Here is a 13,691-nt window from a genome sequence, read left to right on the forward strand (position 1 = left end):
AATTTCACATACTGCATTAGAAAGAAAAAAACAGGCTGGTGAGATGGTGACTGAGGGGGAAGGACTTTAGACTGAGCGTGAGGGAGACTGTTTGAGCAGATGACATTTGAGCTGTGACCAGGAGAAAAGAGGCCATCTGGGGAAGAGCATCCAAGCAGAGACCCTGAGCCTGGAACTCACGAGCAGAAAGGCCAGAAACACAGTGAGTAAGCGGAGAGGTGGTCAGGACCCCACTCGTACCAGGAAAGTGTCAGAAAAACAGAATGAAGCCCAGGGCGCGCTCCCCCAACGCCCCTCCTCCGCGCCCGCGGCCTTTCGGCAGGGGTGGGCAGGGCGGCGGGCGGGATCAGCGCAGGGCCCGCCCAGGGGGCGGGGCAGGGGCGGGGCGGTACCTGGAGCCCCTGCCGGGGGCGGGGCTGCGGACGCTCCCCCTTCCCCCGGCTCCAGCCGGCGCAGGCAGCGGCGGCGGCAGTAGGCGAGCCGCGGCCCTGCGAGGCCATGAAGGTGAAGAAGGGCGGCGGCGGGGCCGGTACGGGGACGGAGCCCGCTCCAGGGCCCTCGGGCCCCAGCGTGGCCCCCATACCAGAGCCACAGGCGGAATCCGAATCTGGGTCCGAGTCGGAGCCGGACGCAGGCCCAGGGCCCATGCCGGGGCCGCTGCAGAGGAAGCAGCCGATCGGGCCGGAGGACGTGCTGGGGCTGCAGCGGATCACGGGTGGTGAGCACCCGCGAGGGAGCACCGCCCGCGGGCGGGAAGGGGAGAGGGCGCGAGGGGCCCTCCCGGCGCGCCGAGCCCCAGCCCCCGCCCCCTTTCCCGCCTCCCCTCCCCCACCGGGTCCCCCTCTCCTAGGTTTCCTACTCTCCCTTCTGCCTCCAAGCCTTAGATCTCTGTGTACCCCCTTCCCTTGATCTCTCTGTGCGCTCTTCTTCTCCCTTTTGAGATTTATTCCTTCCTTTTCGAGGGTCCCGTCCCCTTTTCCCGGCGTGGAGGTGCGGCAGCAGCTGTAACCGTAGCCCAGTCCCTGTGGAGTCTCCAGAGCGCTTTGAGGCCCGCCCCTGCACTAATGGGGATGGGGGCTGAGCGCAGCCTGTCCTCAACCCCCACGCTGGAGGATAGTGGAGGCTGAGTTACTTGGGAGGCGTTCAGGCCCTTCAAGTCTCCCCAACCATTAATACCCACACCCCAATCTTCCAGGAAGACTTGGGCCATTTTCTTCCCTAGGAAAGAAACAGAGCAGGCAGCTTCAGTGTGTTGGCTGTGGTTCCTCTCATGGGGAGTGGCTTAACGCCCCTCCAAGCCTGGACTGTCACCTGTCCTATTCTGGGGGCTCTGTCATCAAGGGAGGCTTGGTTTCCACTGTGGTTAAGAGTTTCTGAGCTGCACTGCCTGGTTGGAGTTCCAACTCTGCCATATAATTGGCTGTGTGACCTTGGGCAAGCAATCTCACCTCTCTGAGCACGTCTTTTCGACTGTAAAATGGGGATAATGATACCTATCTCATAAGGTTATTGTGGAGATAAGCCCTCTGATTCTGTACAGTGCCTGGCATCTATGCATACTGTCTACCTTGGGCTCTTTGGTCAGTAGTAGTTCAGGCCCTACAGGGCTGCTCATGGCTGCTGCCTGGAGTCAAACAACTTGGCCTTCAGGGCAGGGGAGGGGGTCATGATAGGCAGGGAACGAGGGCTAGGAAACCTCATAGCAGAGGCCTTGGCTGAGCCTCAAAGGATGAGCGGTGCATGGGGAGACAGTGGCTCTCCACCTTGGCCTCATCCACCAGCAACCTGCCTTGGCCCCCTTTGGGAGAATAACTGTTGGTGCTCCTCTCTGTGGGTATGAGGGGCAGGTTTTGAAGTGGACCTGAGCCCTGGAGCTTCCAAAGCAGCAGAACCACAGGGCTCCCAGACACAGCTGTGGAGGGGAGGCAGCCTTGAACTGGTGCTCCTGGGTCGCTGGGAGGCCACCTCCTTTCTCCTTTCTGAGCTGGGCAGCAGCCATTCTTGGCTGGGCCCCCAGAGTGCTGAGCTCCCTTGCCCAAGCAGGCATCGATGGAGGGAGGGGGCCTGGACCAGGCTGATGTTGAAGCCAGTTGGGCTACAATTTGCAACAGCAGCATCTAGGATTCAGCTTAGCTCTGGGGCAGAACTTTCTCAGAGGAAGTCCAGAGGTCAGACTGACTGAGTCCTGAGTAACTTTGGGGGTTTATGTTGCAACTAGAGGGAGCTTCCAGCTCATGTACCGCCATTTGTCTCCTAATTTGGAGGACATTCTTAGCCCTTAGAGATCAGGCATCTGTGGAGGGTAAGTCAGGGAAAGGGCTTTATGGGAACCCCTTTCTGTGCAGGAGTTGAGAACCGAGTTCCAGGGCTTTCCACCCTGGCACCCCTTGCCTGGTCTCTTCTGACCCCAATCACGCAGGTCTGAGGTTTGCTGTTCCCAGATTACTGGGCCCTGAATCCAGCTTAGGAAGCTATTTATGGCTGGGAGGAATAGAGCAGTTGTGGTCTGAGCCCTTGGCCACTCTGCCCCTTATTTTGACCTGACCCTGGGTGTCAGGCCTCATCCTTTCTAGAAGGGAAGGAATGGTCATGGTGTTCTGAGATATGGACAGCTCTGTTCCTCACTTCCTCTAAGGACAGAGAGGTTGATAGATTGAGTTTGCAGTAGAAGGCACTAGGATCAAACTACAGGAAGTTGTTGCCAAATGAGAGAGGCTCCGAAAGTGGAGAATGGGAGGCGAGAAGGCCTTTTCGATCTGGGAGCTGGGCACTAGGATCCTGCTCCCCACTCTGCCACTTTTGTTCCCTATGCTCTGTACCTTCTGTGTTTCTTTATACTAGTGCTTACTTTCTGTAAACATAGGGTGAACAGGGTGAGGTAGGGGTGGCCCACTTCCATTCTCCCCCAACCCCACCCATGGGCTGTAGTAGACTCAGGGACCTGCCTCTTTCCCAAGCTGTATAAAGTCTATACTGGGCCCCGGGGTAACAGATAACTGCCAGGAGGGCTTCCTGGAGGGGACTGCATCAGGCTTGGGGAAGAAGTGGGCCTGGGGAAGAGAAAATGACTTTATATTCACTTCCTCTTCCTGCCCCAGAGGATTAGGAGGTGGCCCAGGGGCCTGGAGGGTGATTTCTGGGCCTCGATAGGCCACCAGGGGAGGATGTGATGCTGCGCAGGCTGATAGCACCAGAGTCCCTCCCCGCACCTCTCAGCTCTCTTTGTTGCCAGGGCTTCCCTGAGCACTTGAAGTTGCTGCTGCAAGAGCTGTGAGGGTTAGATAAGGCCCTGGAGGTCCCTGAGCGTCCTCAGGCAGGGCCTCCCACTGTTCTTGGTTCCCCTTCTGGGCCTGAGGACTCCCCTTACTCCTTCCACAGCTGCTGCTGCACCTGCCATACCCTCTTCCTGGCCTAGCCTGTGTTCTTCTCTGTCGGGGTTGGGGGCTACTTTCTCCAGGGAGGTGGCTCAGAGCCAGGGCTGTGTAAATGACCTCTAAGGGGGTTCCCTCTGCTTGCTAAGACTTCCTCCCATTTGGAGATCAACAAAGGATGAGAGCGAAGTTGGCCTCCTCCCCCTGCCATATCCCAGGCTCTGGGCTTGAGTCAGCAGAGCTTTGGTTAAGCTGCTTAAGGGAGCTGGGCTGGTGTAAGCCTCTTACTGAGAGGAGGGGGTTGGGAGGGGAGGAGGAACAGGAAAGGGGTTGTTCGCCTGCCCAGCACTACCCATGTCAGGGAAAGTCCCCTCAACATCAGCCTCACCTGACACATCTAGATGTCATGCCAGGGGCAACCATGGGGCAAGGGTAGGGGTATCCTCCAGAGAAGGACTGTCACTCTACCAGGCAGAGCTGTGTGGTCCCCTTTACAGTGTGGTTCTCAAAGGCAACAGACAGGTTGAGAAATTGAGTCTGCAGTAGAAGAGGCAGGTCAGACTGCAGGAAGTTGTTCCCACATGAGAGGAGAGGCTCCCACCAGGCTGGAGATCCAGTTCTCCCAAAGTCACCTAGCCAGCCTTAGCAGAGCAGAGGCCAGAATGAGGACCCTCAACTCCAGGGCGGGAGGGAGAGTGTCCGGGAGGTGACCTTGTCCTCCATCTTTCTCTGCCCTGCCCTTCACTGGCCCCCAGAGGCCACTGGGATGGCGCTCCTTATCCCCTGTTAGATCCCCATGGCAGAGTGATGTCTCTTCCACACTGGGGATGTACCCCTATGGCAGGGGCTCAGGTTCCTCTTTCCAGAGGGCAGTGACCCCAGGGATGAGAAGATGGTAGCTACTCTGGGGTCCCCCGCAAGCTGACCTGGCAGCAGGGGCTTTGGGGCCCCTTCTTTGCTCAGCTGCCTGTCTCCCCTAGACTACCTCTGCTCCCCTGAGGAGAATATCTACAAGATCGACTTCGTCAGGTTTAAGATTCGGGACATGGACTCAGGCACTGTCCTCTTTGAAATCAAGAAGCCCCCAGCTTCAGGTGAGTGGGCTGGGTAGGGCCATGGACAGGCACGAGCTGTGGACTGGGCTGCCAGGGACTCCTTGAGCCACAGAGGAGTCCACAGAGCTGGGGCTTGGACCCCAGCATTCTCAGGAGTCTGCAGGCAGAGGGGTCCCTTCTTTTCCTTCCCATTTGTTTCTGAGGCTGGACGTCTTCCGAGGTCAGCCCTGCCCCTTCGGTCCCTGGCAGTCTGACCTCTACAGGCCTCTCTGGGAACTGCAGTCCTATGAGTCCTGAGAACCACAGTGGCGATTGGGAACCTGTAGACCTAGAACCCCTAGGTGGCGCTATTCGGCCAATGGTCTGACCCCTCGGTGTGCCCCAGAATTTCTTGGGGAGTTATAAAAAATTCAGACAGATGGGGGCCTGAGGGTAGAACCCTGGGTGGACAAGGGCCCAGCCTGAAGCCCACTGAGCCCCAGTGGGGGTACATTGCAGAGCGGTTGCCCATCAGCCGGCGGGACCTGGACCCCAATGCTGGGCGCTTTGTCCGCTACCAGTTCACACCTGCCTTCCTCCGTCTGAGGCAGGTGGGAGCCACGTGAGTCACTGGGCAGGGGGTGGGGTCGGGGGGTGAGGGAGAGGGTGGGAGTGGGCCCTTCTCAGCCTCTCCTAGGGGTGGCCTGTCCTGAGCCTGTCTGGCTGGCTGACTTCAAGGACAGACTCAGCCTTGCCTCCTTCTCTTGCTCAGGGTGGAGTTCACGGTGGGAGACAAGCCTGTCAACAACTTCCGAATGATCGAGAGGCACTACTTCCGCAACCAGCTACTCAAAAGCTTTGACTTCCACTTTGGCTTCTGCATCCCCAGCAGCAAGAACACCTGCGAGCACATCTACGACTTCCCCCCTCTCTCCGAGGAGCTGAGTGCGTGGGCAGGGCCTTCTGCGAGTGGGGACGTAGGGGGCGTGTAGAGACCGAGCTGTGGGAGGGAGGGGGACTTGTGGGTCTGACCCCATTTCTCCCCGCCCTGGGGCTCTGTGTCTGGTGCCAGTCTCATATCATCTGTAGAGAAAGAGACTGGGGCTATCTCAAGTTGTTGCCGTCCGGGAACCCCAGTCCTGAAGCCCCCTCAGTAGTCGGAATCAGGCGCCTGACCTTTGCCCGGCCTGGCTGGGCCTCTCTTGCAGTCAGCGAGATGATCCGCCACCCGTATGAGACCCAGTCTGACAGCTTCTACTTCGTGGATGACCGGCTGGTGATGCACAACAAAGCGGACTATTCCTACAGCGGGACGCCCTGACCCCACGGCTGGCCCCACCCCGGGACGCTCTGGTTCTGGGCCCAGAGCTGTGACCTCCCCAACGCTCACCCCTCAACCCCAAGTCCTCTGCTTGGGAAGTGCCCCAGGAGACCTGGACCTTGAGTCAGTGTTGGGAGGAAGGGTACCTGGTGTCCCGGTCAAGCCCGTGAAGCCCATGGGGCCTGCTGCGTGGGGTGGGGTCGTAGGGAGGCTGTTTGCCTCCACGTCTAGAAAGGCCTGTGAGAGGAGCAATCAGGACTTCCAGACGACTTAGCTCAGCCCTCCTTGGGCCCAGTTTCAGAGTAGTGTTCCCCTATCAAGGCTGTGACTAGGTCAGGCAGGGATCCATGCCCTGTCCCTCGCCCACTACCTTCAGGCCATTTAGAGTTGTACTTTACAAAGATCACGGTGGGCTCCAGCTGCCAAGCCACCAAGGGAGTCTGGGCCCTAGGCCCAGCCCCACCCCTCCCACGAGGGGCCAGAACACTGCCTGAGGTGTGGGCGGGACTGGCTGAGATTGCAGCCCATGGTAGGAGCTAGACCAGCTGTATATAGTTTTCAATAAACTTTCTCCTTTTCTGTTCTCAGGTGTGGCCAGCCTCTATGTGACGGGCAAAGAAGGGAGCGGGGATAGGCAGGAATGTGCTTAAGGTAGTATAAAGTTGCTCCCGCCTCCCACCCTCCAGTGCACTCTAACCCCTTGGTCTTCCTGACCCCTGATTCTCTGTGCCCTGATACCACCTAGAGTCAGCATTTAGAACAGGATGGAGCTGGAGAGGGTCTTTCTTGTGATGAAGGAGACCCAGATCCTGAGAGGGGAAGCTTTGGCCCAAAGTCAGGGTCAACCCTGGCAGAACAGAGGCTGAAACAAAGGCCCTGAATTCCAGGGTGGGAGGGAAGGTGTGGAGGAGGTAGCCCTGTCCACGCTAGCTTCCCTGAACCCCAGAGGCCACTAGGACCGTTGGGTTGTACTTTTAGCCCTCATCATAGAAGGTGGCAGGGCTTTGGCTAAGGCCTGGAGCCATCTCCTTGTCCCCAGCTGCCTTGGGTAGCCCCCGTGCCTGGGCAGCCCTGCACATAATGCTGCTCTCAGCCCCCACCCCCTCCCCAAATTCAGAGGAGGGGGCTCCTTAATGGAGGAAATTCAGGAACTGAGGTGGGCAGAGAGCACACCTTACACCCTACAGTTCCAGGCCCTCCGGATGTGCCTGGAGCTGACCCACTCTCTGGGCTGAGGAGCTCTGGCCCTAGGAGGCCCAGAAGTGCTGGAATTCAGCTTGATTCTGTGAAGCTCTTGCTGGGAGCCGGCGGTGGGGCTAGGATCTGCACTGAATTCTGAAATGAGTGAGACACAAGGAACACATACTCATCCCTAGCCAAAAAAAAAAAAAAAAAAAAAAAAAGAAGTAGGTACATGGAGAGCAACAGAGTGGTTCTGTGTGGAGGGTTCTGGAGAGGAGTTTCAGAGGAGGCGGCACAGGGGCAGGCGCTCATGATGGGAAGAGATGGAAAGAGTGCTTAGCACAGGGCACAGCAGAAGCTAAGGCTCAGAGGCAAGATTTATCAGGCGTATTTATTTATTTATTTATTTGAGATGGGGTCTCCCTATGTTGCCCGGGGTGGTCTCAAACTCCTGGGTTCAAGGGATCCTCCTGCCTTGGGCCTCCCAAAGTGCTAGGATTATGAGCGTGAGTCAGGTGTGTTCAAGAGTGAATGTAATGTGAAAGGAAGACAGATCTGCAGAGCCTTCCGAGAGGTGGGGAACCCCTGAGGAGGATTAAGAGGGCATGACCTGGTCAGATTATCTTTGGCTGCTGAGTGAAGGGTGGATTGGAAAGAATGAGACTAATAATAGCCAAGATTTACTGAGTGCCAGGCCCGGGGCTGGGTACTCTACATATATGTTAACTCAGAAAACATGGTCATTTCTGAGGAAGCCACTATTATGCCCATTTTACAGAAGATGTAGGCCCAGAGATGTTTGCCTAGCCAATATTGCACAGCTATGAAGTGACAGAGGCAGTATTTGAATCCAGGCAGTCTGGCTCCATGTACGACCGTACTAAGGGCAGCGGGCAGTGAGGATGAGGAGGGTACTGCAGGAATCTGGTGAGAGAGAGAGAGAACCTGAGCTAGATCAGCATCCTCAGAGATGGAGAGAAACAGATGAAATTGATATTTTTAAGAGGTGAAATCCTGAGGACTGGTGGCTGATTGGATGAATGGGTTGGAGAGAGGGAGGAGGTGAGGCTGAATGCCTGCTTTGTGGCCTGGGTGCTAGGGTGGCTAGGGGTGCCATCACTGGGCTTGGGAATGCAGGTTGGATCAGGGGAGATGCTAGTGGGAGATGATGACCTCAGATTGAGACATGCTGGGGCATGGAGGAAATGACCAGAAGACAGGAAAGACAGGCCCTGAGACCAGGAGGGGAATAAGGGCTGGAGGTGGTGATTGTAGAGGCCATTGACCACAAGGTGATTGCTGAAGCTGTGATGCTGGCTGAGATCATGGGGTCCTCCACTGACACCATTGTTATTTAGTGAGCAGGGGACAGGAATGCCAAATGTCCTGCAATTACTGGGACACTCCCAAACAATGTTATTACAAGAAGAATCCCCATCCCCCAGTTGAGGGTCCCTGAATTAGATTGTATCACCTTAGGGAAGGCCAGTATTTGAGAGCAGGGCGGAAGGAAAGGAACCAATGGAGATAGGAGGAGTGAGCCTCCAGGGAGGTGTGAGCAGAACCATGTTTTGGAGGAAAGAATTCATCACAAAGCAAATGGGCAGGAACCATCAGTTGCCACAAAGGTAAAGAAGGAGAACGTGGATAAGAATATGGAGGGGAGGGATTTGTTTGCAGATGAGGCTGTATGGTACAGAAGTACACGATAGGGCTGGTTTTGCTGTTGTAGTTTATGGGGTCGCACGTCTGCGGAGGCTATAGCAAGGAAGAGGACCTTTTCCCACCATCCTGATATAGTTCTACTCACTGCTGCTGCCAAGTAGAACCGGCTTGAGGGTCTAGACTGAGAGTGCTGCACTTCCACCTTCAGAGAGGAGGAGGGTCCCTGTTCTGAGGTTCTCATCTCTGAAACAGCTCTGTAACAGCTGGAAGGGAAGATGCATTCGCTTGGTACTCATCTTGAAAAGAGGTCCGCATCCCTTGGGCTTGGAGGAGCCTAGGTAGGGGAAAGCCTTGGCCCCATGCCTTTCTTTAAGTCTTCATGCCTCTGGCACTAATCCTATTGCAAATGGTACATCTTGCTACAGTTAGTTCCTAGCACTGTCCCTAGGAACCTGGAGGCTCCCTGGGCAGGAGAAGGAGGAAGACGGGGTCGAGGTGGGGCTAGTCTCAGCTCTGATGTTGGTGAGCTGTTGACCTTGAAGGGGGAATTTCCTTTTGTCTCTGAAATGGGTCAGTCATTTTTGCTTGCTTTTTTTTTTTTTTGAGATGGATCTCGCTCCATTGCCCAGGCTCTAGAGCAATGGCATGATCTCAGCTCACTGCAACCTCTGCCTCCCGGATTCAAGCGATTCTTCTCCTGCCCCAGTCTCCTGAATAGCTGGGAATGACAGGCACCTGCCACCATGCCCAGCTAATTTTTGTATTTTTGTAGAGATGGTGTTTCACCATGTTGGCCAGGGTGGTCTTGAACTCCTGACCTCAGGTGATCTGCCTGCCTCAGCCTCCCAAAGTGCTGGGATTACCGGCGTGAGCCACTGCGGCTGGCCTGCGTTGACTCTTTAGGGGTGTCATGAGAATCCTGCCCCTGGCTGGAGCAGGAAAGCCCAAGTACTACAGGGAAACCCACAGCTCATGCCCTCCTGGGCTGGCCTGCAGCATGCTCACTGGGACTGCCAAACCAGTGGTTAAAATATTGAGATCTTTCTTTCCAGCTGTTAAAGAGCTGCTGTCCCAGGCCGCCTAGCCTGGCCCCTCCCCTGGAGTCACCCTCCACTTCCCCACCATCTGGCAACTAAAGTGAGAACACTACCTTTTTTTTTTTTTTTTTTTTTTTTTTTTTTTTTTTTTTTTTTTTTTTGAGTCAGGGTCTCACTCTGTTGGCCAGGCTGGAGTGCAGTGGCGCAATCACGGCTCACTGCAGCCTCAAACTCCTGGGCCCAAGCAATCCTCTTACCTCAGCCTCCCAAGCAGCTGAGACTACAGGAAGCTGCATGTGCCACCACACCCGGCTAAATTTTTGTAGAGATAGGGTTTTGCCATGTTGCCCAGGCTGGTCTCAAAATCCTGGGCTCAAGCAATCCTCCCACCTTGGTGCTGGCCCAGCCCCTTACTTTACTTCTCTACGTGCCACAGACTCTCTTGTTGTCAGTCTGCTAAAGCCTGTGGGCAATAAAAGGATTTTAGGAACATAAAATATATTATTATCCTATTTATTTTATGTATTAAAAAGTACATACAGCAGGGCACGGTGGCTCACGCCTGTAATCCCAGCACTTTGGGAGGCCGAGGTGGGTGGATCACGATGTCAAGAGATTGAAACCATCCTAGCCAACATGGTGAAACTCCATCTTTACTAAAATACAAAAATTAGCTGGGTGTGGTGGTGTGCACCTGTAGTCCCAGCTACTTGGGAGGCTGAGGCAAGAGAATCACTTGAACCTGGTAGGTGGAGGTTGTAGTGAGCTGAGATCACTCTGCTGCACTCCAGCCTGGCGACAGAGTGAGACTCTGTCTCAAACAAAACAAAACAAAAACAAACAAAAAACAAACTATATACAATTAGCCATGGGTTCCGCATCTGTGAATTCCACCAGCTGTGGATCAAAAATGTCTGTACCGAATATGCGCAGTCCTTTGTTTTGTCATCATCCCTTAAACAATACAGTATAACAACTATTTACACAGCATTTACATTGTCTTAGGTATTATAAGTAGTCAAGAGATGATTTAGAGTATATGGGAGGATGTGTGTAGGTTTTATGCAAATATGCCACCATTTCATATCAGGGACTTACTTGTACATTCATGGATTTTGGAATTTATGGGAGGTCCTGGAACCACTATGAGACGACTATATGTGTGTGTGTGTGTTTGTGTATGTGTGTGTGTGAATCTATAATCATGCACTGCATAGTGATGTTTCTGTCATAAGAGACTGCATATATAATGGCAGTCACATAAAATTACAATACTGTATTTTTTTTTTTTTTGAGATGGAGCCTTCTTCTGTTGCCCAGGCTGAAGTGCAGTGGTGCAATCTCGGCTCACTGCCTCCTAGGTTCAAGAAATTCTCCTGTCTCAGCCTCCCAAGTCGCTGGGATTACAGGTGTGTGCCAGCACACCTGGCTAATTTTTTGTATTTTTTTTTTTTTGAGACAGAGTCTCGCTCAGTTGCCCAGACTGGAGTTCAGTGGCATGATCTTGGTTCACTGCAACCTCTGCCTCCCGGGTTCAAGTGATTCTCCTGCCTCAGCCTCCCGAGTAGCTGGGACTACAGGCACATCCCACCACACACACAAATTTTTTATATTTTTAGTAGAGACAGGGTTTCACTATGTTGGCCACTCTGGTCTTGAACTCTTGACCTCGTGATCCACCTGCCTTGGCCTCCCAAAGTGCTGAAATTACAGGCATGAGCCACTGCACCCAGCCAATACCGTATTTTTTACTATACCTTTTCTATGTGTTTTAGAAACACACATAGGCATTCTGTTACAATTGCCTGCAGTATTAAGCACACTAATATGCCGTACAGATTTGCCTAGGAGCAATAACCTATCGTATATAGCCTGGGCTCTGCTATCTAGATTTGAGTAAGTACACTCTATGACAAAATTGCCTAAGGACACATTTCTCAGAACATATCTCTGTGGTTAAGTGACAAATTGCTGTATGTGTGTGTATATGCGTGTGCATATGTATATATTTATACATACATATGCTGTACTATCTATAATTTGAAAATATCTGTGCTTTCTAATGACAAAAGTCACAGGTATTGCCAATGCTAGTGCGATTTGTGATTTGTTGCTGACATTCATAATGGAGGGAAATGCTAGATTTCAGGTAAGGCTGAGAGAAAATGAAGATGTAATTTTTTCATGCAAGTTCCTGGACCTGGGAATTCTAATCAATTTGAGACCTCTCACATTTAGAGTATGTGAGCAAAAGGACTAATTCCCTCCGCAAAGGGGACTTGCAGACCCTGCATCCATCCATTCAAATTGTTGCTCACCCTGGCCAGGCGTGATGGTTCATGCCTGTCATCCCAGCACTTAGGGAGGCCGAGGAGGGGGCGTCGCTTGAGCCTAGAAGTTTAAGACCAGCCTGGGCAACATAGTAAGAGCCTCCTACCTCTACAAAAAATACAAACATTAGGTGGGTGCGATGGCCCATGCCTGCAATCCCAGTACCTAACAGAGGTCGAGGTGGGAGGATCACTTGAGCTCGGGAGTTCCAAACCAACCTGGGTAACACGGCGAGACCGTCTATCTACTTAGAAAAATAAAATGAAGCCGGGCGCGGTGGCTCAAGCCTGTAATCCCAGCACTTTGGGAGGCTGAGGCGGGTGGATCATGAGGTCAAGAGATCGAGACCATCCTGGTCAACATGGTGAAACGCCGTCTCTACTAAAGATACAAAAAATTAGCTGGGCATGGTGGCACGTGCCTGTAATTCCAGCTACTCAGGAGGCTGAGGCAGGAGAATTGCTTGAACCCAGGAGGCGGAGGTTGCGGTGAGCCGAGATCGCGCCATTGCACTCCAGCCTAGGTAACAAGAGCGAAACTCCGTCTCAAAAAAAAAAAAAAAAAAAGAAAGAAAAATAAAATGAAAAAGATGGTTGCTCACTCTAATGGCTAAATGATTGGTGTGGGGTGGCCAGCAGGTGGCAGCATATGAGCAGGAGAGCGTGGGGTCATTTCAGGGTGGAACTGAGACCAAGTTAAAAAAGTCTGAGGGCCTGGACAACACACACACACACACACACACACACACACACACACGCACACTCTTTCTCCCTCTCTCTCTCACACACACACACACACAACACTAAGCCCAAGTCCTACCTGCTTGCTACCTGTCTTCTTGCATCAGGGGCCAGCTCACACACAAGTGTGCTGAATGGACCCACTGGACACGGGCCTGACCGAAGTCCCCCTAGAGGAGACGGCCCAGCCTGGGGATATAAGATAGGTTTATCTGAGGTCCCTGAGTCTCAGAACCCGAAGCAAACAAGTGGGTCCTGATGAGATTCTCCCAGGAAACATTTGCCCTGTGTTTGGGGTCCTGGGTGTCTTCAAAACAGAGGGCCAGGGTTGGACAGAGCTGGGGTGCAGCATGGCCTGAGGGCTTGGCAGAGAGCCAAGAGGCCCTGCCTGCCACATATGAGTGAAAAACCGAATATCTGGCAATAAAACCTAGACTCAAGCTATCTGCACCTGCTTCCTACACAGCCAGGGCCAGGCTGGGGCAGGTGGTCCGTCCCCTTGAGGCACTGGCCATGCCTTCCCCACTCCCTAGCCTACCGCAGCCCTCCAGCCCTGCATCTAGCCTTCCAGCCTCTGCTGGGGAGGGCGCTAGCTAGGTGGGGTTCTATTATGGGGTCTTTTGCAGACCTGTCCTCTTGGAGATCGGCGTTGGCTGGCTCCCCAGGCGTGGCCCCAAGAAGAGCTTTGTTTTTTTGGGGACAGAGTCTCGCTCTGTCACCCAGGCTGGAGTGCAGTGGCGTGATCTCAACTCACTGCAACTTCCACCTCCCAGGTTCAAGCAATTCTCCTCCCTCAGCCTCGAGAGTAGCTGGGATTAAAGGTGCCCACCACCACACTCAGCTAATTTTTGTATTTTTAGCAGAAGCGAGGTTTCACCATGTTGGCCAGGCTGGTCTCGAACTCCCGACCTCAGGTAATCTGCCCGCCTTTGCCTCCCAAAGTGCTGGGATTACAGGCGTGAGCCACTGTGCCCGGCCTTCACCCAAGAAGAGCTTTCTAAGCAGAAGCC

The 13,691-nt window shown here is 53.8% G+C and overlaps 1 protein-coding gene across 1 annotated transcript; it reads left to right on the forward strand.

Moving 5' to 3' along the window:
• Positions 1-408: 408 nt before the first annotated feature.
• Positions 409-6,309, forward strand: UNC119 (unc-119 lipid binding chaperone). The gene is made up of 5 exons (XM_039475863.2): positions 409-718; positions 4,352-4,465; positions 4,925-5,027; positions 5,178-5,350; positions 5,614-6,309. Exons 1-5 carry the CDS (start codon positions 499-501, stop codon positions 5,724-5,726), a joined length of 723 nt encoding a protein of 240 aa, XP_039331797.1. The 5' UTR covers positions 409-498; the 3' UTR covers positions 5,727-6,309.
• The last annotated feature ends 7,382 nt before the right edge of the window (positions 6,310-13,691 follow it).

Source organism: Saimiri boliviensis, chromosome 17, assembly GCF_048565385.1.
Source record: "Saimiri boliviensis isolate mSaiBol1 chromosome 17, mSaiBol1.pri, whole genome shotgun sequence".
NCBI lineage: Eukaryota > Metazoa > Chordata > Mammalia > Primates > Cebidae > Saimiri > Saimiri boliviensis.

What these genes read in the sequence shown, in the direction of transcription:
- UNC119 (XM_039475863.2), top strand. Translation starts at nt 499, where the DNA reads ATGAAGGTGAAGAAGGGCGGCGGCGGGGCCGGTACGGGGACGGAGCCC. An exon ending in GCTGCAGCGGATCACGGGTG is followed by an intron (nt 719 to 4,351) that starts GTGAGCACCCGC and finishes TGTCTCCCCTAG; the next exon opens with ACTACCTCTGCTCCCCTGAG. An exon ending in CAAGAAGCCCCCAGCTTCAG is followed by an intron (nt 4,466 to 4,924) that starts GTGAGTGGGCTG and finishes GGTACATTGCAG; the next exon opens with AGCGGTTGCCCATCAGCCGG.